The sequence below is a fragment of the Numenius arquata genome, chromosome 6 (assembly GCF_964106895.1).
Source record: "Numenius arquata chromosome 6, bNumArq3.hap1.1, whole genome shotgun sequence".
In the NCBI taxonomy this organism is placed as follows: domain Eukaryota; kingdom Metazoa; phylum Chordata; class Aves; order Charadriiformes; family Scolopacidae; genus Numenius; species Numenius arquata.
The window spans coordinates 12046294-12073263 of NC_133581.1; the positions used below are offsets into that span (position 1 = coordinate 12046294).

Genomic DNA, 26970 nt, shown 5'->3' on the forward strand with positions numbered 1-26970 from the left:
TCCGAAGGCTAAAGAAGTTTCTTGCAAGTTTTTCCCATATTTATATTTAAAAAAACCATAAAACTCTTTCTTGATTCTTAAAGATGAAGAGAGGCCTGATTAGTACTCCTCCTTCAGACATGCTACCAACATCAGAAGGTGGAAAGTCAAATGCCTGGCTGCGGCAAAAAAATGCTGGAATATATGTGCGGCCAAGACTGTTCTCGCCGTATGTGGAGGAGGCTAAGGTAATAATCATTAACAACACTTGACTATTGTTAAATTAGGGGGTTCTGTAACAGGGAAAGATTTTGGTGTGTTTTGTCTCTCTTTGCATGTACTGGCCTAAAATACTAACATTTTCAATTTAACAAGACTTACAAGATTGATCATCAGGCTCAAGTCTCTAGAACTGGTCAGAAAAATTTCAACAAAATTTTTTTTTGTCGAAATTGAAATGTTTGCGAGACAGATCTTGATGAAATTCCACCGGAAACAAAGCAGCGTTCTGAGGGAAACCTCCCTGGTTTCCAGCCAGTTTGCCGGCCCAGCTCCTCGGCAGCCCTCCTGGCAGGCGGATGGCAAGGTGAGAGCCTGACAGTCCCAGTTTGCAGCTAGTCAGCGACCTTGGTGCCAGGTCTTTCAGGCTCCCCAGCTTCCACAAGAGCTGGGTGGAGAGCTACTATTCCACTCAGCAGAGGACTCTGATATTTCATCTTCTTGTTTGAATCGGAACATATCCAAAGTTCTTTCGATCCTCCGCAAAATGGAATAAATATCTTGTGTCCAATTTGACTGAAGTCCTTCATGTCGCACTCGAGCAGTGGCTTCCCTATTTGATGTTTGCATTAGGTCTGTCAAACTGAAGATCTTGTAACATCTCTGATGGTGATGTTTGGTGACAGAGTGGAGATGGCTCTGTGTGGGGCAGGAACATGCCATATTCTGTGTGACAGAATTGGGACCTTTTTAGGTCACTAATGCTACCACTTAAGGCAGCTCTGACTTAGTTCAAGAGCTTGTGAGCCCCAGCAGTGACTACAGGGTGACTGCAGAACAAGAGGATTAGGTGAAGCTGTGCACATCCACATCGCCTACAAACTCTGAGCACTGCTCTGGTGAATTCAGAGCTTTTGCCCTGTGCCTAAGAAAGAAAATATTTTCTACAGGTGTGAGTTGTTGTTGACATCCTCTTTGAGGGGAGAAATAGAACTGCTTTGCATTTTGGGCACAAAGGTTAGGGAGCACCACGTGGCACTAAAGCAGCAAAGAAAGACTAGCCAGTTAAAATTTTATCTTTGTCTCTTGAATTGTTAAAACTAACAAAAATGTGTTAAAGAACATGTGATAAAAGCTTTGACTCTTTTAGTTTTCAGGTATACAGTATGGGAGCACTTTAGTAGTATCTTAAAGTAAAAAGTGCACTCTTTTTTTTTTTTTATCCCTGTCAAGAATCCTGCTTGTTTCTATTAGTTTCATGTTATGCTGATAATATTTTTAAAGAATCATTAGCTGTTTAACCTTAGAAGGGTTAAACTTATTATCTGGTAACTATACTCTTATTCATAGTTCAATTGGTGTGAAATGCAAAAATTGTGGATTAGTGATTTCTGATTTTATTTTTTTTTTTTTTTACTCCCTTGGTAGCCTCCCTCTTTTCAAATTAAATCCATTTAACATTAAATGAGAATCTTAAGGGAGTATGCATAAATTCCTTTCTATTCTTTAAGACATCTGAGGGAAAGGCATCTCATTTTCAGACTAATGCCTTCTACTCAATGGCACAGAGAGCTGAGACCGACAGGCGGTAATTGTCTGACACAGGGTCCAGAGGGTCTGGCCTCAAGAAGGTTACTTCTAGCCTGACAGGTACAAAATAAATGAAGCAACCTTCCCAAACTGTATTCACCTGCCTGCTCGTAGCTCTGAAACTCAACTCTGATCATGACTGGAAAAAGGAATAGAAAATGTAGTGTAAAAGCCAAATACTGTTTGAGACCTGGAAATGTTATGTTTTAGACATTGTTAGACTTGTGGCCTCGGGCCTGCGTTTGCAGCGGGTCCCGATGGGTATGTGTGTGCAGTGCCTTCATGAGGGCTTTAATGGCTGTCGTTGCAGTCGGTACTGGATGAGATGATGGTGGAACAAACCGATCTCGTTCGTTTGCGGATGGTTCGAATGTCGAATGTGCCTGACACCCTTTACATGGTAAACAACGCGGTGCCGCAGTGCTGTCATATGATTACCCACCAGCAAGTTAGCACTAACCAGTCCAGTCCTCCTTCAGTTATAGCCAATGAGATCCCAGGTAAGGCTGCTGGATCACCTGCGACGCTGACTGATCTCGTGCCAGCAGATGGGGGCTTGGGGTCAGGGAGAGTGAATGTGAATTATTGAATATTGTGATTTCCTCAGAGAGTGGTACTGCACCATTTGGGATTCCTCCCACCTGGTGGTAGTCCCTTTTGCTTTGATCTAATCTGAAGATGTTAACTACTTTTGGATGCCATAATAAGTAGTTAAACTACTGGAGGGGGTAGGTACTTTATCCTGCTTCAGCTGAGCAATGTGGAGAACCTTGGACTGGTCAAACTTACTGGAGAACACTCATTGGAGCCTGGATCTCTGTTCTCAGAGTGGTTCTAAGTTTTCTACAACCAATTGTACTTGTAGTCGTCTACCTTATAGGGCAGTCAGCTTAACTCAGTTTGCCAGAACAGTATTGGAAGTAGGCACTCAAAACACACTTTTTTTTCAGTTTACCAAATCCACTTTAGCTTTGAAGTCAAACCAACTGCATTTCTTGTTTGGCAGAGAAAGTTTTTATAGGTGGAAGTAGATATGATCTCTCTTGCCGTCAAGATACTTGGTGTGACATTCCTCAGAGGCAAACAAGGGAAATATAGTCATAAAACTCCTGAAAATATTGGTCATTTATGCATTTGATCTTTTGGTATCAAACTGGAAGGATGTATCTGGTGGGATTCCCAAAGCATCTAGATCTTCCCACCCTTCCCCAGCCCCATTGATGCTCAGTGTGCGTAGAGAATACGCTGGCAAAACCTGCAGGTGATGACAAGTTGGGAAGGACAGTGGATATTTCGGAGGGCAGGTTTAGATAACTAAATAACCAAGATTAAATTTAAATTTGGTGAAGAAAGTGGGAAAGGCTGTGCTTACATCGGTGTAGCATGTGAAGTACTCTGGTCTCGGATGGAGCATTGTGTTTAGCCCTTTAAATGGCCATACTGGGTCAGGTCAAGAATTTGTCTAGTCTGGTATCCTTCTTCCAGCAGTCACCAGAAGCAAATGTATAAGGAAAATGTAGCAAAAAAATCACATAAAATAATTCCCTGTAAAATTCTGTGTGCTCTTCAACCATTTGCAGCTCAGAGATGTCCTGTGATGGATGGTGTTAGTAATTAGATGGCGTAGTTAGTAATTTTAAATACATTTTTAATCCATGAGCACATGCAGTCTTTGGTTAAACTTGTGTACGCTTTTGACATCCGTTTTTAGATCAAAATATCACATTTCACTTGATATGGATCAGTTTGGGAGTGTGTAGAAAAGCAATAAAGGTGACATGCCACCAAGAAAACTGTCATCTTTCTCCTTCCACTACTCCCTGTTTCCCATTTTATAAGTTCTTTGTATATCAGTTGTGTCTTCCTTCAGTCAACTATGTTGAAAGGAAGTAGGTAAACTATTCTTACAGATGCTAGAGCCAGAACAACAAGAATAGGTTTAAATTGCTGCCAGAGAATTTAAATTGAGGTGTGAGGAAGATTCATAGATTCATAGATTCATAGATTGGTCCAGGCCGGAAGGGACCTCCAAAGGTCATCTAGTCTGACCTCCCCGCAGTCAGCAGGGACACCCCCAACTAGACCAGGTTGCCCAGGGCCTCGTCGAGCTTCACCTTGAATATCTCAAGGGAAGGGGCCTCAACCACCTCCCTGGGCAACCTGTTCCAGTGTTCCACCACCCTCATGGTAAAGAACTTTTTCCTAATATCCAATCTAAATCTCCCCTTCTCCAACTTAAAACCATTGCCCCTCGTCCTGTCGCTGCAGGCCTTTGTAAACAGACCCTCCCCAGCCTTCCTGTAGGCCCCCCTCAGGTACTGGAAGGCCACTATGAGGTCTCCCTGGAGCCTCCTCTTCTCCAAGCTGAACAACCCCAGCTCCCTCAGTCTGTCCTCATAGGAGAGGTGCTCCAGCCCCCTGATCATTTTGGTGGCCCTCCTCTGGACCCGCTCCATCAGGTCCATGTCCTTTCTATATTGAGGGCTCCAGAAACACTGTTTAATTAAACACTGCAGTAAGTTTTCTAGGGAGGTTTGTGAAATGGTTTTGATCTATTTGTTTCTTGTGATTAGGGAAGAGACTTGATAAAGCTTACACAGAGCTCCTGAAAATGTCTGTAATTTGATAGAAGTACTAACTATTTGTTTAGAAACTTGCAGCTGTGGCATCTCAGCAGCACATTACAGTACTCACTCTTTTTTCCCCCCCCCTCAACAGAAGAGCATAAATATACTTGCTATGAATCGAGTGGAAAGTATTTCATCATAAGACATGACTTCAACAATGCTTTGCTCCATGTTAGCTTCCAAAGAAGTTGAGAAAGGAAACACGTTCTCAAAGGTCTCCAAAGTCTTACAACAGTTCTTGTGTTCTGAAGAAACCTGGCTCTGTTGGCAAGCATAAGACATCTTGACCAATCTGAAACTCCACTACAGCTTGAGTCTGTACAATTTAATACATAGGAATTATTGCCAGCCCTTTGATTTTTGGTATGAATATGAGCCCTGAGCCTGGCCAGAAGTTGGAGCACAGGTATTGTGTCCTGGTACCTGCCTGTGCTGCTTAGTTCTGTAATTAAGCAAAAGAATTGTTTGTGGGGGTGGGGTTTTTTTGTGTCAATGCCTTGTGCTAGGAAGGGTAGATGGAGCCCAGTTAATTTGAGGAGATTCTGGCATGTACCAAACCGATAACTTGGTACAGGAATCCATCCCAAAGCATAGATGGAGCACAGGAGCTGTTGGAGGGAGAGGTAGGCAGCATCACCTCCCTGCCCCGTAGGCCAGGCTCTTAAAATGGGGGGTTCTTTACAGCTTAGGTGTTCTCCATCTGTCACTTGTATCTTCCTTGTACCCTCTGCCCGTGGACTTTATTTGCATAAATGCTATTAGCAGCATGTCTTGGTGCTCTTTTTAGAAAACTATTGTAAAATGAGTTCAGCCTCTGCTGAAGTCTGCTCTGAGGCTATAGGGTTCTACAGGTTTCCTTAGGTATTTTCCAGTTTGAATTAGAAATCCTGCAGCTGACTCGAGAGAATTGTATTTTTTTATATATGCAATCCCTCTTCCATGTGTTTCACATGAGTAATAGTAAAAAACAACAAAAAAACAACAACAACAAAAAAAAACCCAAAACAACAAACCCAGACAAAAAGAAACCTGGGTTTGAGAAGATAGCACTCTTTCATTAAAAACTTGGATTATTTTTATGCCTGCTAGTTTGGAGAACTGCTTCAGACTTCTCTAAAATCCTCTTTTTTCAGTGTTAGCAAAATGCTAGTTGTAGCTAAACATCTGGCTGCTAAACTGGGATTTTTCAGAACAATTCCTTTGGAAGGGTGGTTTGTTTTTTTTTTAAATTATTTCAATATGGGTGCATAAACCAACATAATTTTTACAGGTTTATGTTGGCTTACGGTTTGTGTAATCTTTTTAGAATGCTCTTTCTGTAGTTAACATGCTGGTATTATGGTCTTGTGATTACAGAATTCCACTAGAAGTATGAAGTGTATGCCAAAAAAATCAATGAATTCTTGGCCTGTAGAATTCATGAGGGAACATTCAGTTGCTATTTAAGATATCCTGCCCCCACCTCAAATCATAAAATTCCTGCATCATAAGGGGTTTACAAAGAAGGCTGTATTTGTGGCTCACTAGCAGAAGCTGGAAAAATGGTGTATGTCATTACCACTTGTATGATATGTGTGTTATCCTGCGCGCCTTAATGATGCTTCAAGGAACACGAAGTTGAACTGTTTTTGGCAGAATGCTGCCTTAAAAAAAAAGTCAGCCTGTTGTTAGATTTCTTTTTTTTCTTCAGAATTAAATCTAACCATTGCAATCAAACTTATTGTCTCACAGTTCAAAAAGTAAATCTGTATTATTCCCATTCCGTTCTCTATTACCCCTCCAGTTCCCAATCTCCTTGTTGTAAAAGAGATGATCAAACGGCTGCAGGAGCTGCGTCACACGGAGCAGGTGCAAAGAGCGTACGCTCTCAATTGTGGAGAAGGTGCCACGGTCAGTTACGAGATTCAGATTCGTGTGCTGCGGGAATTCGGACTTTCTGATGCTGCTGCTGAACTTCTGCAGGTATGAAAAATTGCCGTGTAAGACCACAAATGCTTTGGTTCTGTTCCGCTTATGAATTGACTTGGATGTCAATTGGATTCAACCTTCAATAAGAGAACTACTTTGTGTTCGCAAAAATGCTTTTAAATGCCAGTATAATTTTAGAAGTGTCCAAGTGCAGATTCCACTGAGACTGTTGCATTTGATTTTGTGATTTTATAAATGTGCAAATGCAACATATAAATATTTTTCTCAGGAGTTGTTGCTGTTCAGGGTGCCCTTACTGCCACAGATTTTGGGGCCCAAAAAAATCTGCCAGAGGCAGTTGATAAGAATAGTCAAACCATAACTAGAAATCTTATTTTGATTATGATTTATTCTTGAATTGGAGAGGAGAAACTAATACAGTAAATCTGCATAGTACGTATCAGGACTGGGAAACTGGGAAATCCCCTTTCTGTTTGTACGCTGCTGTTAAAGCACACGCATTTGTTAGTCAAGTTATTCACACAGTGAATCTGATGCTTCTTGTCTTGTTTTTTAAAAAAAAAAAATCTTTATTCCGTGGTAGCTGTAATCACTTGGAGTGTTGGTGAGGTTTTAAGTGGCACAGCAAGCCTGGTACAGTACTAGCAGATTTCTAGTTCCAGTACGTGTGAGTTTAGGAGATTTTTCTAGATGACTTCCTACTTCGTGTTGTTATAGGCTGGGTTTTTAACTTTGCAGAATCCTCACAAATTCTTTCCTGATGAGCGATTTGGGGACGAAAGCCCACTCCTGACAATGAGGCAGTCTGGACGGTGTCGTGTTAACAGCACTCCCACTGCAGAAACCATGTTTACAGAACTGGACTCTTTTGTGGCCTTCCATCCACCATTGCCCCCTCCTCCACCTCCATACCACCCACCAGCAACTCCTATTCATAACCAGTTCAAAGTGGGCTGGAAACAAAGGGTGCCAAGCCAACATCCCTCCCGTTCCTTTTCTTACCCGTGTAACCACTCGCTGTTCCATTCCCGAGCGGCTCCCAAAGCCGCACCGCCTGTCTACTTGCCCAGTATTAAAGCAGCGCCTCCTGATTGCACTAACACGACAGGGCTGGGGAGGCAGACGGTGGCTGCGGCAGCGGCAGTGATGGCAGCTGAGAAGCAAGTCGTAAGTATTATGATTTCTCCTCTTCTCCCTATCCCTGACCACTCAAAGTAACTTACAGAGAGGAGCTGGAGAGAATTAGCTTGGCTTTGTTAAATAAAAGAGCATCTTTTTTTAGTTAGGAGAAGAATTTTCTTCCAAACTGGCTATCAGCGTTTTGCATCCCAAAGGTGTGCCCTAATCCCTGGGAGAATGAATCTTCCAGGGGCAGGAACATTTTGTATAGGCAAGGGGGACTCAGGAATCTTCTGAAATAACGCATAAAAGCATAAGGCAACTTCAGCAATGGACTGCGTGCTGTAATTCACAGGTAGAAATAGTGATGATATTTTGGCTACTCACAGGTAAGTAGTCCTGAAGTAAACAGGTGTGTATAAAAGGAACCTGTGGAGAATGTGAAGGCCTTACAGCTGTGGAAAAGATTTTAAAATTAATAGGCCACTAGAATTGGTAATTGCAAATACAGAAGGCTTTGTCGTAGCATTTAAAGGCAAACGTTATAGTTGCTGAACTAAAACATAATGCAATGAAAGCAATGGCAACAAAGCTACATCTTTGTCCAGTATGTTAAATAAAGAACTTGGTAATTTATTTTTGCAGTGAAAAACCTGTTTCAGTGCCCAGTTGTGCCATGCTGAAAACCTGCTCTTTCGCTCCAGATTTGATCTGGAGTTCTGAATGGAAACAGGGATATTTTATTTTTTTCCTTTAGCAATTGTCTTCAACATATTGCAATCCTTTTTTATATTTTAGGTTAAAATATTAAACTTCAAATTAGAATTACTTGCCATTGTTTGTTCAAGGGAGGTGCTTTCATTAGAAATGATAAATACAAGCAGAAAACTTACCTCTTCTGTCTGGAAGACTGTAACATGCTTGTGTCGTTGCAGGATTGCTTGTAGGGGAGAAAAATGCCACGCAATGGCTTCTGTGCATTTTGTGGATCTAGTCAGCCCCTGGAACTGGTGCTACCCCCAGGGCCCGAGGCTGTTGTGCACACACTCACGTGTGCCTGCAATTAACCTACTTTAAAATATAAAATGCAGGCAGAAGGGCCATGTCTGTAGTGATGACCCATGTTGGGTGGCTTCCCCGTGCTGGAGCTCTGTGCTGTAACAAACCCCCTTTAAGTTCTGCACCGCATACCTTGTTTAGTTTGATAATTGCAGGTGGCTTAAAGCAGACGTACCTTTGGAGGGTTTAACAGTACATTTTCTGCATATTCAAGACCAGATGCATTTAAGAAGGAACTATTATTGTGGCACAGCAGCTTCATGAGGGAAAGAAGTTGTCTTAAAGCTGGCAGGAAGGTGAAGGTTGGGGCATAAACAGTGTAGGTTGGTCTAGGCAAAGGTAGATCAGGAAAATGCTGTTTTGAATTACAGAAACAGTCTTAAATACAGTGCGTGTTTTAGCTTTTGCTCTTGTTTCCATGAACCAATTTCTTTTCTTTTCCAGTGTACTCAGCCCTTGCTAAATGAACTGATGCCAGATATTGCAATGGGTGTGTCAGCAATGTCTTTAAAAGACAGAAGATTACCAGAGCTTACGGTTGACACAGAATTAAGCCAGACGGTTACAGAGGTAGGGCCTGGTCCACCCCAGCACATTTCATGTATTCAGAACAGACACATGCCCACTTCTCGAAAGAAACATGCAATAGAGCAAAAAATAGATGCTCGCGAAAATCAGCAGGAATACCCTGACTTCTATGACTTCTCTAATGCTGCATGCAGACCCTCTACTCCAGCACCCAACAGGCACAGTCCTTCGCCTTCACAAGGCATCTATTTTGGCCCAGATTTGTATAGCCACAATAAGGCATCACCAAGTGGCTTAAAGTCAGCCTATCTACCTTCCCAGATATCTCCTAAAAAGCAAGAGGATCCTAGGTGGGAATACCTGCTCTCCCAAGATGGGCATCAACATAGACAAAAGAATGAGCCAATACACCTCGATGTCTTAGAACAGCCTCCCCAGCGACTGGACCTGGCCTTGGCTACCCAGGAAAATGCTGGTAATGGCGCGGTTCACATCAGGGGAAGAACAAAAATGGAAACCGATTTAACCTATGGGCTAACCTCCAACAGGCCTTCGCTCTCTGCCTACACCCCTGAAATGCAAGAAGAGAGACCCAGCAGGAGACTGACGGATGACGAGCCATTGGAACATGGAGCACAGAGAAACGTGGATTTGGAAAGGGAAGATGCAGCAAGCAGGGGAAGGAGGTCTCCAAATAAACCAGACTTCCTGTATAAAAAATCTGCCCTATGAAAGCGACCTCCACTATTTCTCTGTGCCTAAGAGTTGTCAGCCTCCCATTCTCTGTAACTTTTGGCCTGTCTTTGGTCAGATAAGTTCATTCATGCCAGCAGACAAATTCAGCTTCGCTCTCTTCTTGTTGTGCATACATCGCTTCATTAGAGACAGCATGTTATCAGTTTTTTTTTTTTAATGCTGCTTCTGGTTTTATTTTGTGGGGAATTTTTTTGGAGCAAATTTAATTTAGCCTTTTGAAAAAAACAAACCCAACAAAAACGCTGGTACCTTTTTTTCTACAACCTGGTAGCCTTTTGCACCTGTACATCTATTTTAGTGTATTAGTTTTGTACTAATATGTTAAACTTTATTGTCACATTTAAAGGACTGTATTTTCATACTTTTGCATTTTCCCTTTCGCCTGCCAATTCCCGATGTGCATTGGGTTGCACATTATGAAATGTATTTTCTTATGAGATAGTAACAATGCGTTTATTTTTTAATTATAGGAATTCCAAAGAACAGCACATCAAAATACTACATTTTTAGTTACATTTTTTTGTTTGTTTAGATCTGAAATCTTCCTGATTTTTACAACTACAGCAAGAATCCAGTCTAAAGTTTTGTTTGAAAAGTTCTGGCAGCTGGTCTTATCCTTCTATAGCAAGCCCACTTCAAGAATTATATTTGGGTTTTTAAGAGTCCAGGGGGATATTTAGGAGTCCAAATTCCAGTGAAATTCACTGGGATCTGACAGTCTGGTTCTGCTTGCCTTCTGGTTCAGCTGTGACTGTGGAGAACTCCATGATCACCCAGAAGCACTTACTAGACAGACTAGAATTGCTCATTTGCCCATGCAGAAGTAAACCTAGAAATACTGTAAAAAATGATAGTAATAACTTGTTCTTCCAGCTACCCATACGTGGGGGTAAGTGAAGACCGGAGTTGAGGATTCCTGCTAAATCCGGGAGTGTCAGGAAGACAAGGCGTAGTATCTTTGCTGTTGCCTGAACGGTGACCCTCTGCTCGAGGGGGTTCCCTCTCCAACCGCGGTGCTGAGGTGGCTGCTCATGGCCTTGCTTTCTCCTGCCTCCGATTACAAAAGGGCTTCACGCTTAGTGACGTCGTTCAGTGTTCCTTCCCTGATCGGAAGTGTTGCTGACTTCAGAATCGCAGCTGTTCCGTGAACAAAGTCCGAGTGAAGAGTAGCTGCTCTGGCTTCATGAATCGTGCGAAGCTTTAGCATTCTTAAATTGCACTTCTGTTCCCCAGCTTTGCTTTTTTTAAAGCACAGAAATGAGGTTCATCTATTAACGTGATGCAAAGAGGGAATGATCGTGATCCGGGCTGGCTCCCTGCCACCGGGTTGGGGTTAAGCAGTACCCCGGGTGTAACCATTATCGTTAAGTGGATCCTTACTACTTCCCAGGCAGTTTTCACTGCAGATTGACTGCATTTTGGATAGGGATCCCGATGTCACTGCAGTGTAGTGATTGCTGGTAAAGGCCTGTTTGCTTTTTCTAAATGCAGTTCCTGGAATGAAGAATTTCCCTGTAGTAGAAAACTTTAATCCCAAGCGTGACCTAAGAACTACTTTAAGGTTAGGTTGAGTTGTTTCCTGCAGTTTGAAATGCTTAGTACTACTTAAACAGAAGTCTTGCTGCAACTTCACTTTTAGTTTTAGTTGGTGGCAGATTCTTACCCAACCCCTTTCTTTAAAGTATGCAAGGCCTGGTAACAACACCACAATGTTACTGACCTACATGGAATACTGCGTTTCCAAACTACCAAACAGCTTTTACGTAATTGAAGATATGGGTCTTTGAACCAGAACACCCTCATGTCTCCTCTGCGTACACATCTATCGGCCTCCTGCTTCTGTGGAAGCTCTGCAGACGCTCCATTCGAGATGCAGCCATGGAAGGCGCGGTGTAGGACTGGAGGAGAAACTTAGTTGAGCTGCGCAGGTGTTGTGTCTTGTGGGTGAGGGGAGGTGTTCGGGGGTTGTTTTTTTTCTCTGTCAGCCTTTTTTAATCTAGATGCTATTTTTTTGAGCACAGTCAAGACACTTGGTGGTCCTGGCCCCATCACCAGTAGGTTGTATTTCCATGGGGCTGCAGCATAGGACGTTGTTAAAGGCAAGGAGGTGTAGTGGGGGACGGTGCTGCTGCAGGTTGGGGACGGAGGTTCGCTGGGTTTGCTCTGGAGGTGTGAGCATACCAGGGCTAGAAGCATTCGCTTTCATCACACAAAAAAAGCTGAAACTCCCTACATTTGTCATGTGTATGTTGTTGGTAGCTTAATTACTAAAATGTTACAGCTCCTCTCAGAAGACTTCCCATTCTGAGTAATTTATTTTTACCTAAATTTCTTAGATGTACTTTGAGAAAACTATTTCAGTTACCGTAGTTGGCTGTGGCACTGTGTGCCTGGACAGAGATGGGGCTGAAATCTACAGATGTAGCTTTTAAGCTTGAAATTTTTGGGGACGTGGCTGATGAAAACAGAAGTTTTGAGGTTATGGCTTGAGGGAAATCTTGAAATGCTTTAGCTTTGGAATAAGCTGGTGAGAAATGCTCATCATGGGGGAGGGGACATGGCTGCATTTTAGAATACAAAATTGCTTCTGAAGTTTCAGAAGCTGAGCAGTATTAAAAAGAGAATTCAGTGTTTAAAAGTAGGTGCAAAACAAAAGCCAAGTCCTTCTGAGGCCACAAAGACAATCAGGCCACATAGACAATCTGCGTTTTCACTTGTGTATTTTGAGTTGGGAAGAAGATGGTGGCAAACGGCAGCTGATTCTTAGTGGAAAAGAAGGATTTGTCAAATTCCTGGACTGTGGTTTTTTTGTATTCCAGAGTAGGATTTCCTGCCTGGTTGGACTTGCAGAGGGAGGGGAGAGAGACCATGTTTATTCTTCTTCACAGCAGCATTATTGGGAAGCTTGTGTTCATACTGCATCTCCCTCTCGGAACACACCTACCTGTGCTACCTGCTGCTGCTTGTTCTCTGTCTACTGAAACTTTGGTGCAGAAGCTCCTTGTTTACATGAAGCACTTTCTGATTAGGCTGGAAATTAACATCTTTTCCTCCTGTAAATGTGATGGAGATAACAGATTACTGATTATCTTTTGCTTGAGGATAGAGGTATGAACGTTAAGTTTTCTTGGCCGAGGAAGACTCGTGCTCCTTGTTCTAGTCAAGAGAGAGCTCAGACTTTCATTTAGTGAGCAACATGCAAAAACTTCCTAGTCCCTTTTCCCTGACCCCCTCCTCTTTTCCTTAATATATGGATGAATAACTTAATTCCTGAAGCAGATTCTTCCTTTGAAATGTTTTGTTGTTCCACAGTTACTGTAGTTGTGTGTTAATAACTGCTGTGTTGACTGGCAGTTTCTTGTATTTTTCCTGTTCTTGAGGAGTTTCATTTCTGAAAGTTAAGGCTGTGGCCACCTGTACCTGTAAGCCTTGGGTTTTGGTCCTGGAATGTCCCGAATGTTTGTCTTATGCGTTTCTTTGGTTTGGGTTTGGTGGTGGTTTGGGGGGGGGGGGGTTGGGTTTTTTGGGTGTTGGTTGTTTTTTTGGTTTTTTTTGGAAAGAACACTCGCGCTGTTTGAGGCGCTGTTTGTTCTTCTAGTGACGATACGCTTATATGGTGGAGGTGGCGCTGAGCTCTGCCCAGCGCGGGGAGCAGCCGAGAGATAAAGTTGTAAAACCGTATTTGGGGTTTCTGTAATTATCTGTACTGCCAGAAGGTCGCCCTGCCTTCGGCAGCGTTACGGTTTCGTTTCTCGTCCTTGTGTTGTTACTGGTATAAAGTCAAGTGCCTTCAATGCTAAAGGCTCAGAAAACTTTCTTAAACTGACTTCGTGTCCTATGCAAGTGTTTTTTCTACAACCTGCATAACCAGTACTTTGTAAAACTTGTTTACGCTTCAATTGTACATAGTGTTTTTTAAAAAAAAATAATAGTATTTTTATTTAGGTACCTCCAAACTTGAATTCTAGTCTTGTGTGATGCATTGTAAAACAATACATTTCTCTTTTGAGTACCATTACAGTTGTAAAAAGGTTTTCACTGGTTCTATTTTTCTACTGTTGCTGAGAAGCATGTTAACACTGACTTTATCCTACGTATAGTTGGCATTTCAAATAAATGGCTTGTATAGAACGTGCTTGTGCCACTTCTTCCCGTGAGCGGCTACCGGGGGCTGCTGAGCAGTGCCCGCCGAGGCAGCGGGACCAGCTGAGCCCACCGAGCCTCCGAGGGCTGGCAGGAGGAGCCCTCTGGGACAAACCACAAGGTGCCCTCTAACAGCAAAGGCTCCTACAACTGGCAAGGTTTGATGTTCCTTCGGGGGGAAAAATAGTGCAGAACAGTGCTGTGAACACCAAGGCTCTGCTACAAACCAGTGTAAAAAGAGGAATTCAAAATGAGCGGCACTCACTGTCCGAGCAGCTTGTTAAACAGGAAAAGCTCTTCAGTGAGAGTTCAGTGAGTTCTTGTCGTTAGAGCTTAGTTGACGGAGACTATTGGCTACTACAGGCAACAGCGTTACTCAGAGTCAAGGCAGAGGGACTGAGCCCTTGATCCGGGAAGTGTTGATTTTCCGAGCAGCGCAGCCAGACAAAGACGCTCATTAAGTACCGGGCATCCCCTCCCTGAGTGGCAGTTACTCTGCATCGGCTGAATAGTCATTAAATCTCTTTCACAGAAACAAGTGCTTCCCTACTCCTAAGAGATGACTAAGGTCTGGAAGTGCCATCCAGCAGCAGAAAATCTTGACTAGTCTCGCTTTGATGTACGACAGGGATGTGGGGGGCTGTGTCCTGGCATAAACCCAGGTTGGGTGGGGGGAGAGCGAGCTGCAGTCTCAAACGTTTACTGATGCCTTTGCTCCCACAGCCAGGGACTGGAGTCTGAGGAGCAACTTCCTGAAGTAGACAAATTTAACGTTTACTGTTAGATGCTTTCTGTTCACTTTGCAGCGGCTGCTGGCTCTATAGAGGACTCTTTAGGAAGGAAGCAGAGCTGCACGGAGGAAGTTGGAAAGGGGGAGCGTTAGGGGCTGGGTCTGCTTCAGGTAAACCCCTTGGCTGATCCCAAGAATGGACAATGTGTGTCGTCAGCCCAAACTGCAGTAGAGAGGAAACATCATCCCCTTCTGCTGCTTCTCTGCTCAAAAACCTACAGGCGAGAGGGACCTCGGCACCTGTTTGACGCCTGCCGGCAGCAGCGTGGTCGGGGTGGAGGCAGAGGTCTAGGAACACGAGGCCGGGCTCAGCCCCTGAGCTGTGTCTTGGCCCCGTGGCTCACGGGTCATCACCGACTCTGGATCCCAGCTGAGAACAAACCCCTGCAGCAGAACATCAAAAAAAACCCGCGACAGCACAGATTGAACAGTCCTTTAATCTGTAGGTATTTTAGTTCGATATGCGGTTACACCTCCCGGAACAGTTGCTACAAAGAAAGCACATCCACTACCCAGAGTTAAATTTAAAAGCAACTAGTCATTTCGCATGAAACAAACCCATGAACTGAGCCCCTACGCTAGAACTAGCTTTTGTAAATAAAAAGTGGTCAGAAACTACTGCCAAGGAGAGTGATAGAGAAAGGGCTGATTTTCTTCTCAAAAGTCATTACTGTGGAAGCAGACTAGTACCCTGTGGTAAAGAAATCCTCTGACCATGTAAAGCAGGAGTTAAAAATCAGAACTTCCTTAAAGTATGTTTTTGGGGCTTGTGGGTAAAGAAAATTAGAAACTACATTAGGCTCCAAACTTAGGAAAAGTCAGTATTTAATTGTAGCTAAGTGTAGCTTCTTAAAAGTCTTGTTAGAATTCCTAAAACAACTCCTCCCCATGCTTAATTTGTAATTTAGTACATTGTTCATATTCCAGTGAGGGGATAAAGTTCCTGTGACAAATTTTTGCATGTAAAACATCACTGTACAATAGTAGAAACAAAGTTTTTTTTTGAATTTATAAAAACAGAACCCTATGATTTCTCTTTGTTCAGCTGCCTCGGGAGCCCTTCCCGCTGCAGTCCTGTGCTGTTTGGTTCCCCTGGTACCACCCAAGCGTCAGAGTTTCACCCAACAGCCTGACGTGGGGCCGCTGTAACCCTTCAGCAAACACACGTTTCTTTGTGTGGGAGCCTTCACTGGAGTCTCGGCACCCCAAAGTGATGGTGCAGGGAAAAAGAAAAGCGGGGAAAAAAGAAAGCAGGAAAGCTGCACTCTCCAGGCCCGGAGAGCAGAGGGAGCGCGTGTTCCCTGCAGTGCCGGGCAGGGGGGTGGGCAGAGCCCACCCAGGCCGTAGTGCAGCTAGAGGCAGGGTGACAGAGGGGACAGGCTGAAGGGAAGGCGCAACGACACCCTGTTGGTGTAAACGCGCCGTCCACCCCCCGAGACAAGGCCAGCTTTGAGGGGAGCGCAGTCGGTCAGGGCGGAACTCCCTATAAACGCAATGTACCTGTTAGGAACACTTTCAGTCGCTACAGTAAGGGAAGTATGACACAAAATGAAGGTGTCTCTTGAAAAGTTGGATTTTGATGAGAAGCCAGATACTGAAGATGTCTCTTCTGTTTGCCAATGAGTAGTTTTCCCAGCTGTCCTTTCTGACCAACACCCTCTCAGTCTAACTACAGTAGTACTGCATCCTGTTTGTCCGTCGTCTTTTCCGTGACTGAAATTCTTCAAAGAAGTGCTGAATGTCTTCTCTTTTAACCACCTGGGTGAAGGGATAAGAAACCCACATTCTTGTACTAGAATTCAATTAAACGATGCTTTTTTCTTCCCCCCTTGCGTGCATCCCACACATCACACACAAAGTGGATATCCCGAAATCTCTCTAGCAAACAGCTTTCCTCTCCCCCCCGCAACGGAAACGATTAATGAGCAAACTCTATGATAAGAGAACACAAGCAGAGGAACAAGCGCCCCAAAGGCAGAACAAGCCCATGGAGCAAAAGCTCCCGAGGGTGTTTGTTTGTAACGGATTTGACCACTTGCTTGTATCATTGGAAAAATTAACACAAAGCAAGACTTTCACTACCTCGGTTCAGGCTCATTACAATGTAATGAGGAATGGCAATTTAGCAAATAAGCCAACAAAATGCATGTGTTGATTAATAACAGCATGCAAATTCCTCCAGAAAACAACTGACAAGAGTGTTTGCCAGTATTTAGTCAATCTTTATTCTTCTAAGGGTTTAAAATTTTAATCTAAGAAAAACCATAAAGTTTAAGAGCTTTTTGTCCCTGGATACTTCTCAAGCAACAAAAGTTCCATTTAAATTCAAGAGCTGCTCTCGGTACTTTATAGACAGATTTCTGCAAGGTCTCTGTTATCTCTCAACAACGTCATTAAGGGAATGCCACTTTTAAATTCTAATCAAAGCAGGGATTTTGAATTCCTGCTGCAGTACCAGCAACTCCAAGAGACAGGAAAAAAGTTATTATAACAATAGCATCCCAGCATTTGACACCCACCCCTCAACAGCAGTTTAAAACACATTTTCTGGCAAACAGATTCTGCAAGTTGCGCCTTACCGTTCCCTCATCTGCAAATCTCCTGAGATAGTCAGTCAGTTCTGTCTTCAAATCATTGTATTCTGGACAGAGAAGCGAAGGCAAGGGAAAGGAAACAGAAAAACAAGAAGAAACCCAGCTTTAGTTTAACACTGGCTCAAGAAGACAACGCGTTCTACCTCCTTTTGTCATTCCTTAGATTTACTTGAGACAAATCTAGATTTGAACTGGATTATAAATAATAATAACATTAATGATAAAAAGAAAGGCAAGTCGAGGTAAACATGAGAAGCCTAACAAAGTATCAGACAAGCCTACGCAGCTGAGTATCTGTTCCGGTGATCTTCAGAGAAATGTACAGAAGTACACCGAGTGAATTAGTGCAATTAATTAAAAGACCACACCTGCCCCCAACTTCCCACTGCAAAAGCAGGCGTGGGTGGTGGTGGGAAGCCCTCCTGTAACTCAGGACTGGGCACGTGTCCTCACCGGGGGGGCCAACCCCTCACCCTGAAGAGGAAAACACGGCCCCAGTTATAAAAGCTGTTCAGATACAGTGCTAAGGCGGGTTCTAGAAGTGAACTTGTACTTACCACAGATGAGTTCTACTTGCTGGACTCTGTTCATGCTGTTAAGGGTGTCCATTAAAGGATCTCTCCTCTCTGTTTCTTGGTCACTTGTACCTTTATTTTCATAAGCCAAGACCGTGTCACATTCATCTGTCAGGAACTGGACTTCAAGCTCTGAATACATTTTCTGGAGAATGAAGTAAAATTTACTCTTACTTTACAGAACTTCTCAGACAGAGGTGCTCTCCCCCAGTCCGTTTTGTGTTCAGTATCCCCAAATAATAACGTAAATTTTGTATCCAGCTTTTCAGACACCTCCCCATGATGACTTTCAAAGCAATACTGGATTTAAGCAGCAAAGAAAATACAAATGTTTAGAAGCTCCTTCGTGCTTAATTCCAAAGGATTTCGTGTGTTTCTTTATGTGGGGTGGAGGGGGTTATTAGGTGTTTATAAGTAGAGTAAGAACATTTATACAGATTTTACCTAAAAGCTTCTCTTCAGAGATTCTCTGGGAGCTCCCCCCTGGCTCCCCCACGTCAGTGACGGTAGAGAAGACAGAATACATACCAAACAGTCTGTGCAGGTGCATAATTTGCTTCTCCAGTTCGATGGCCAAAAGGTGGCAGTATCTTTTTTTAAAAATTGCTTGCTTTGGAGTTCTTTCAGCTTGCAGATTGGCCCCTCACTCTTCGTAACTACCTGAATTAAAAAGAGAGTGTTCGGTGCCCTATAACGTCACTCCAAATACACTCCGTTCTTTCCAGCATGTCATTTGCCTGATGCAAGATTCTTTTGTCTCAGACACACTGATTTTTATAAACAACCTATATCACTATTTCATCCATATGGGAATTCTGATATGGTTTTAGCAGTTTCCACCAGAAATTTCTGTAGAAATGTACTGCAATAACCATAAATGTTTAAGAAATCCGAGCTGGACTCTCATGCAAAATGCAGCTACAATGCAGAATACCCCTGTGTTAGAACAGACTCAGGAGTCACCTCCGTGTAAAGGCCAGGGGGCCGACAAGAAGGGATGGATCTGGCCTGTCTGCAAACAGACATTACACCCTTGTCACCCACTTCTGCAAGTGCGTTCCATGGCCTACGCCGTGCTCCACAGCGACCGCGCGTTTGAAGTGGCAGTGACTGAAGAGGAACACGGGAACAGACTGAAAGCATCTACCCCTTCACCACACCTACGAAGAGGTGGGCTTTACCTCACCTATCATCAGCACGAAGACGTACAGGACAGAAAAGAACGTCCGTCTTACCTCTGGACAGGCAGACCCAGAGCTAGTGGACGGTTCATTAAACTGTTCCATTCGCTTTTCCTCCTTCTGTTCTTGGTGTTCCACTCCACCTTCTTTTTTTATTTCTTTCTTCTGCTCTTCACTTTCCTCAACCTTCAGGACAATCCCTTCATCTTCAAGGGAGTTCACTTTGGTCAAAGCAGGAACTGGAAGATATATAAGCGAAAACACCGTGCCAGAAAACGTATAGGCTACCACAGACATTCTCTGTGCTTTACGGTACCGCGTCAAAGAGCACCTACATCACCACGTAACCTGCAGAGTCCTGGATATACTCTGCAGCTTCCAAAGACACGGTGACCTGCAAAGAAACTGCTCCCTCCTTCACCATAGTCTTCTTCCCCCCTCATACTCGTGAAATACTCTGCTCCCCAAAATCTAAGCCCAAGGAGACAGAAAAGGGTATTACAATTTGAGATAGTTCTGTAGTAAGATGCTTGTCCTTCTCAACAACCCTTGATAGCTATCACAGGTTCAGTAGCTATTGTGTAGGTTTTTGCTGACTTTGTGTCAGAGTCCTTCATTTTCTCCAGACACACACACCAAAAACTCTATGACAGATTAACTACACTAACTACTTTCTTATTTAAAGCAAGTTTTTCTTTTGATGCCAATTCAAATGTGTGACCCGTGACATAGCTGGTTAGAAGGAGGAAAACAAAAAAACAAACAAAAAAAACCCCACTGTGTACTGTATTTACATTAGAAGGAAGAGAACTCCAGGTAGGCCAGCTTGGAATCGTTAAAATTACCGTTGAAATTTCTGGCACATGGGAGATCAATCACCAACTGACACAAGCAACATTTAGGAGACTACGCGAAGCCAATTCTTTCCACAGAAATCAAGTCATCTAGATCCCACAGAGACCACGCAGCAGAGGCCTGCTGTGACCGCAGGGAACGTGTGTCCTGAGCCCAGCCGCAGCCCTACTCAGATTGGGGTTTTACACATCCATTTCAGGTCACTCTGTCATTCACTCTTTGCTGCTCAGAGCCTCAGCTGTTTGTCTCATCACTTCTTTTAGGATGGCTCTTCAGTTCTTTGATCCGCTTTAGAAACTAAATTCCTGGAGACGAGTATTATATCTCCACCCATCTCTGTGCCAGCACATCTTTGATAAAATATATAGAAGAGTGAGCACCACAGAATTAAGATTTAGGAACAAGAACTGCATTATTATTTTTTTTACAGAACAGTCACTGCAGCCCCGCATGTTCCACTGCTGAAGGTGACTGTCCAATATAATGAGTATCATTTCTCCAACCACTCGAACAGCATTATGTCATTAATCAGCCAAGTATGAGAAATACATGTGAACAAAATATTGGCTCAGATACCTTAATTTTCTTTACCTGCAAATTGCGACGCATAGGCCCACAGGAAATGGCAGTGATTCATGCAGGCTTGGCACACCATTTCATGGAAGTCTCCGCTTTCGGGGGGAACTGCACCAAGATGCTATCAAAATGAAACAAAGCACGCAGCAGTGAAGCCTTTGCTGCAAATTAACAAGACTCAACTCTACGTTTAGAGGAAGTTGAACACTGACTGCCATCACATTTTCAGCACAATCATACACTCCTGCTAACTTTCTACAATGATTATCAGTATAATTTAAAAGACTAGAAGGGGCTGATAAAAATTCCAGGGAAAAAATGAAATAATTCTTTGTCTTTAGCCTTTTATGCCTTCTACACACCCAGACACCTCAGTCCTATCTTTATCTCATTTCTAAACATTATTCTTCTGAACTGTCCTAAACATAGGACAGGTAAAGATACCTGTTGCACACTGAACATTTAAACTCTTAAATAACTTATGATTCATTCCTTACACGTAAGAGGCTGTAAGTCCTCATACTGAACTTGAGAAGAATTAGGTCCCAAAGCTCTCCATAAACTGGTGAGAGCAATTTAGGCAATTAAAAAGCACTTACTGGCTTTCTTTTGAAAGGCACTCTTGCAAAGCTCACAGTACACAGCATAACATTTATACAAAAGAATCCTCCAGTTTATCTAGTGAAGCCAATCATCTTTTTTAAATTCTTTGATCGTGCAACTTCAAACATGGAATTTCACTCATGCCCTTCAAGGCACAAGAGGCTGAATCCTTAATGCTTACACGCTAAGTAGGGTACTCACTGGAGTGCTGAGCTGCTTTTAAATGATTTCCCCAAAGTTCATAATCAGGAACTAACAGCACAGTTTGCTCCTTGCTATTTAAAGTAATTACAGCTTAAAAAGCATTCTTTTGAATGAAGAACTATTCAGGTAGTTGATAATGATGTGCCTCAGTAAGAATCTTCTCACTGATTCTACTGATTAGAATTTTCTGATTAAAAAGACGGTTATTATTTTATTCTGCAGTAGTAATCTTCAAAAAGGTAGAATCTCTTACTAGGTTTTTTGGACTGGAGTGGACAACAGCACTGGATTAAATTTTCAATATTCCTTTGCATGGGATAAAAAGAAATACCTTAGAACTTGTGTCATAATCTTTTGAGAACTACAGCAAACCTTCCCAACTAAGACTAACTATACAAACTTAAACGGCACCAAATTATTTCTATGCAAATGGCAATTCTGCCACTTGTAGTTTCCTTACCCTTCCATGGAACCAGTCTTCACAAACTATGCATTGGATCATCTCATCTGGAATCTAGATGAATAGTCATATTATTAGCACTAATAGCAACCTCCAGAATCTTTCACAAGCCTCAAACTGCAGTATTATGCAAGGCCTGCTCGAGTGAACTGCATTTCCCTCTTCACCCACCCACAGGGAGCTGCCATTAATAAGTAGTTACTGCTTCATTAGTCAGTTTGCTTCCCTGAAGTTCAGCAGCATATGTAATTTGTCATATTATCAGGACTGTGGAAATTCCCATTTATTATTACAAAACTAGTCTTCCCAGTAAAGCAAGGCGTTCTCACACAAAAGAGCTGATAAAAGTTAATACTCTGTTGGTTTCTGTAAACAGAAATGCATCAGGAGGCAGCTTAGTGAAAGAAAGATACGGATATTCATGATGTCATCAGGTTTATATGGGAATGCCAGAATCCTAACTTAACTGTCCATAATGCAGTATAGTAAAAATTGCTTTGTTATGAAACAATTATTTAAGATTTCTTTAGAAAAGTTTAGCTATCTCTGAACTGCAGAGAGGTGAGTCTTTAAAATACCTTTTTGTATTTGAAAGACTTGTGCCTGCTTTATTCTTTAAAAGACCTGGCTTCTGTGACTGCAAATAAAAGTGTGCACGTGCAAACCAAGTGCTATATTTTAACGCTTGAGACAGAGAAAAAGCGTTCTGACTACCCTAAAGGAAAGCTAAAGCCAGTGCTACAAGACAGACTCTCCCCATCCCAGGAGCCTTGTCAGAGCCCTGCTGCAGGCCCAAGGAAGCATTCTGGTCTCTGCTCACACGTGCAATGTGTTTATTCTGTGCTTGCCACAGTCCTCAAGGAGCTGGGAAACCCACCCCATAAAGGAACTCTGTAACTTGAGAGAGAGGAAAGCAGAGGTTTTTGTCCAAATGATGGTTTGTCCTCCTTATCTGTCTTTAAGGCATAAACACATTGTACCATTTGAAAAAAACTGATAAAGTAACTACTTTATAAAGCATATGACAACCAAAAGCAATACAGAACATAAGATTTCTTTAAGTGGGATCTTCCCTGCAGGGCAGCTCAGCGACCACCCTCTGCACAGTATTTTGCATAAAACCATCCACATATGGTTACTTGTATTTCTTACCTCATCTTCAGGATCAGGATAAGGTCTTTTACAAGTACAGTATAATCCGTAGAAATTGTCATTATACTTATTTCCTGAATTCACCTTGCTCTTTTCCTAGGAGGAAAGGAAAAAAATGTTTCAATAAGCAATGCAGTGAAAAACAAAAGACAGAAAACATGTATAATCTAGAAAAAACAAATTCCTGTTCCACTTTAATTCCTAAAATCAATCATTGTACTCATCAGCTTGAAGATACAAAAAGAAAGATATCAGCCAAACATCTATGCTATAGAGTGAGCAGCAGATCGGTATCCCTCACGTGCCCTAAGTCCAAAAGGAAAGAGGAAAACGTCTTTCCAGATTTGCAATAAATGGCAACTGTGGTGTTTCGTTAAAGTACTGCTAACCTAAAACCATGGAAGAGTTCTGATCACCAACCACACCTGCCTGCTGCCATTACAGCAACATCTACAGATTTATCATGCACCTCCCCCTCCATTTTTTAAACACCCAGACTGTGATACAAACCCAACTTTGTTTAATCTTACCACCAAGCTTCCACTAAATTCACGTCATATAAGCCTCACTCTACAGGAGAGGATTACTGAAATTACAAAACATGCGAAATGAAATTCATTATAGGTAATCCCATTTAAAAAAACAAACAACTAATATTGTGCAGCCGCAGGACTTAAGAACTGCACGCAGCTGCAGCCTAAGGCCACCATCAGCCCCTGAAGAAACAGCTGTGACCATTTATGGTGTTACTACAAAACTCTTTCTATCATTATTCTGACAACGGAAGAACAGAAGATGCAAGCACCTGCCATCAGTGAAGTCAGACAGATTAATGGACGGATGCTGAAGGTCACTTAACCTGTACAATTGATTTTGCACTGAGCAGAAGGAAGAGGAACAACCGTGTGATCCGTTCCATTGACTCAAATGAGAAACAGTAACATCTTAAAATTGGCCCAGGTGATCTCTGTAGGGATCACTGGAGCATAGCCTTAGGCTGACTAGCTCTGCATCCAACCCAATTCTGCCAGAACAAAATGGGTTTCTACAGTTGGACTGTTATCACCCTGGGAGCAGCACTGGCAGACAAGCCAAGCAGCTTCCTGTTGCTGCTTCCCAGAAGAATACCAACTACTTGACGAGTCCAAAATGCCCACTGAATATGAAAGCACAGGCTCTGGTGACAACCTATCAAAAAAGATTAGGGCACTAATGCCACCAGGAAGAAGGGGAGGTACCTGTCTTTCAGACAGCAGTAGAACCTTAAATGTCCTTAATGCAACTGCAAAATGGCACCCCAAGAGGTTCTCCTGAAGCCAGCCTAAAGCTAATAATGTGTTAGTGCAGGCACCACGTTTCTGGCACTATGCTGACCACAGATGCAGAACTGCTGCATTCACTGATGACAAGGGTCAAACATCCTCTTCTCCTCTCAACATTTCTCTTTGGTCCCTCAACAGTTTTATTTCCTGCTGTAATACTCACACCTTGTTTAACTTGCTGGGAAAAGCAGAGGCATCGCATGAGTCAGCCCCAGCTGAGGCAAGGCACCAGCCTCCCAAGACTGTTATTTTGATTCTGTATGTATGAAACCTATGTCTGAACTTACTGGGAGTAACTTGCACTGCAGATTTTTGAACTTGCTATTTCCACAGTCACAGCGGAAGTTCCTGGAAAGAAAAACATAGCATTTCAGGGTTTTTATTAAACGAAAACACATTCATTTTTCTGTTCATAACAATTCCCAGCAGTTTATTAGGAGCCATAAAAATATTCCCGCAGCTATTTAAACAATAGCATCAGTCAGAACCAGCCAAAGGGCCCTGAGGCCTTACCCTCTCAGCAGATCTTGACTAAGACCACCATCTGTGACAGCGCTTGGCTGGGAGACCACAATGGCACAGCTAACCCTGGGTGCTGCAACCACCACACTCAAAAACACAAGAATGTGTTTTGGCGAAACAGGAGTGTGAATTGGTTGGTTTCTGAAGGCTGGACCCACGAAGGCGATTAAGCTCTCATCTCCGACTCACTTAAGTAGGGCTGGTATGACAAGTGAATGAGGGGAAAAGGGTACCTCGGTGACCTGACCTGGCTCTGCAGATGGATCTAGACAGGCTGGATCAATGGACCAAGGCCAATGGGATGAGGTTCAACAAGGCCAAGTGCTGGGTCCTGCACTGGGGTCACAACAACCCCATGCAGCACTACAGGCTTGGGGAAGAGTGGCTGAAAAGCTGCCCCACAGAAAAGGACCTAGCGGTGTTGGTCAACAGCCAGCTGAATATGAGCCAGCAGTGTGTCCAGGTGGCCAAGAGCTACGTAGCTTGTATCAGAAATAGCGTGGCCAGCAGGTCTAGGGACGTGATTGTCCCCCTGTACTTGGCACTGGTGAAGCCCCACCTCAAGTACTGTGTTCAGTTTTGGGCCCCTCACTACAGGAGGGACATTGAGGTGCTGGAGCGGGTCCAGAGAAGGGCAACGAAGCTGGTGAGGGGTCTGGAGCACAAGTCTTATGAGGAAAGGCTGGGGAAACTGGGGTGGTTTAGCCTGGAGAAAAGGAGGCTGAGGGGAGACCTTATCGCTCTCTGCAACTACCTGAAAGGAGGGTGTAGAAAGGTGGGGTCAGTTTCTTCTCCCAGGTAACAGGTGACACGACAAGAGGAAACGGCCTCAAGTTGCACCAGGGGAGGTTTAGGTTGGATATTAGGAAAAATTTCTTCACCACAAGGGTTGTCAAGCATTGGAACAGGCTGCCCAGGGAAGTGGTGGAGTCACCATCCCTGGCAGTATTTAAAAGACATACAGATGTGGTGCTGAGGGACACGGTTTAGTGGTGGTTTTGTCAGCGTTAGGTTGATGCCTGGACTCGATGATCTAAAAGGTCCCTTCCAACCCAGACAATCCTATGACCTGGGCCGCCCATGCAGTTTTGCTGGGAGCGGCGTATTTTGTAGAAGCTCACCTTACACGTTTGCACGCTGCCCTACCTCACCGAAACGCGGCACACAGCAGAGAAGGCTCTGGGGAAATCCCCCCGGCCGGCTCACCTCACGGCACAGCCCCCTGCAGAGCGGCCCGGCGCCGGGGCCGGCAGGGGAAGGTGGGCGCCCCTGAGGAGCCGACACGACCAGGGGCCCCGCGGGCCGGAGTCTGGGGGAGCGCGAGCCGGCCCCGCCCAGCCGCCGCGCACGCGCGCTTCCCGCCGCACGCCCCCACCCCCGCCGGTACCTCTTGGTGTAGAGCTCGAAGAGTCGGTGGGTGCCGTGGCACTCGTAGCTGCAGGCCAGGCAGATCCCCGCCGGTTCCCCGCCGGGCGGCGTGCAGGTGCTGCAGGCGTACAGCGCCTGCCGCTTCACCGCGCCCTGCGAAGCCGCACCGGTTACAGCGGACGCCGGGGCGTAAAGTGAGGGGGGTCCCGGTACCGGGGGGCCCCGCCCTCAGCCCCTCTACCCTACTCCCAAAGCCCCGCCCCTCCTTAGCCCCGCCCCCCGCCCCTCTTCCCCACTCCCAAGGCCCCGCCCCCCCTTGGCCCCGCCCCAGCCCCTCTCCCCCACTCCCAAGGCCCCGCCCCAACCCACCGGCCCCACTCACACCGTTCTCGGCCCCGCCCCCAGCCCCCTCGGCCCCACCCCCAGCCCTCAAGGCCCCGCCCCTCCCCATGCCCCGCCCCCAGCCTGCCCGGCCCCGCCCCTCGCTGTGCCCGGCCCCGCCCCCTGCGCGCCCCCCCCCCCCCCCGCGGCGCCCAGCCCCGCCCCCACCTGGGAGTAGCTGCATCGCTCGTGGTCGCTGCCCCCCAGCACGGCCCGCGCCTCCTTCTCCAGCTCCTCGTTCTCCGCCAGCACCTCCGCCAAGGAGACCACCGGCTCCTCCGCGCCGCCCCCGCCGCCGCCCGCTGGCTCGGTGCTCTCCGCCGCCGCCTCCATCGCCGGGACGCGAGGCCGAGGCGGGAAACACGCGGCAGAGGCGCCAGGGGGCGCCCCAGCGGAAGCGGAAGCGCGCCCTCCCCACGTGACGGCGGGGCGGGGCGG

The 26970-nt window shown here is 44.6% G+C and overlaps 2 protein-coding genes across 3 annotated transcripts in view; one reads left to right on the plus strand and one right to left on the minus strand.

Annotated features, from left to right (window-relative positions):
- Nucleotides 1-13929, plus strand: part of BTBD7 (BTB domain containing 7) — a 36514-nt gene extending 22585 nt beyond the window's left edge. The window contains exons 6-11 of one of the 2 annotated variants that reach the window (XM_074149651.1): nucleotides 84-227; nucleotides 452-565; nucleotides 2099-2288; nucleotides 6199-6377; nucleotides 7083-7511; nucleotides 8967-9782. In XM_074149651.1, the coding sequence (XP_074005752.1) occupies nucleotides 84-227; nucleotides 452-565; nucleotides 2099-2288; nucleotides 6199-6377; nucleotides 7083-7511; nucleotides 8967-9782 (1872 nt within the window). Of the gene's footprint in view, nucleotides 1-83; nucleotides 228-451; nucleotides 566-2098; nucleotides 2289-6198; nucleotides 6378-7082; nucleotides 7512-8966 lie in introns of both variants that reach the window. The other variant, XM_074149652.1, reaches the window with a different exon arrangement.
- A 1229-nt stretch (nucleotides 13930-15158) lies between these two features.
- UBR7 (ubiquitin protein ligase E3 component n-recognin 7) lies at nucleotides 15159-26901 on the minus strand. The gene is made up of 11 exons (XM_074149447.1): nucleotides 26701-26901; nucleotides 26171-26304; nucleotides 24549-24609; nucleotides 22940-23035; nucleotides 21788-21841; nucleotides 20536-20641; nucleotides 19144-19328; nucleotides 18437-18568; nucleotides 17891-18053; nucleotides 17319-17380; nucleotides 15159-16497 (listed from the first exon to the last, which is right to left on the minus strand). Exons 1-11 carry the CDS (start codon nucleotides 26863-26865, stop codon nucleotides 16405-16407), a joined length of 1251 nt encoding a protein of 416 aa, XP_074005548.1. The 5' UTR covers nucleotides 26866-26901; the 3' UTR covers nucleotides 15159-16404.
- Between the last annotated feature and the right edge of the window lie 69 nt (nucleotides 26902-26970).

Bases quoted from the DNA above. Each gene is read 5' to 3' on its own strand.
- UBR7 (XM_074149447.1), bottom strand. From the start codon at position 26,865: ATGGAGGCGGCGGCGGAGAGCACCGAGCCAGCGGGCGGCGGCGGGGGC. The intron at 24,610-26,170 runs GTACCGGCGGGG...TTTTCTTTCCAG, and splicing joins TTCGAGCTCTACACCAAGAG to GAACTTCCGCTGTGACTGTG. The intron at 18,054-18,436 runs GTATGTATTCTG...TTCATTCTCCAG, and splicing joins GCACCTGCACAGACTGTTTG to AAAATGTATTCAGAGCTTGA.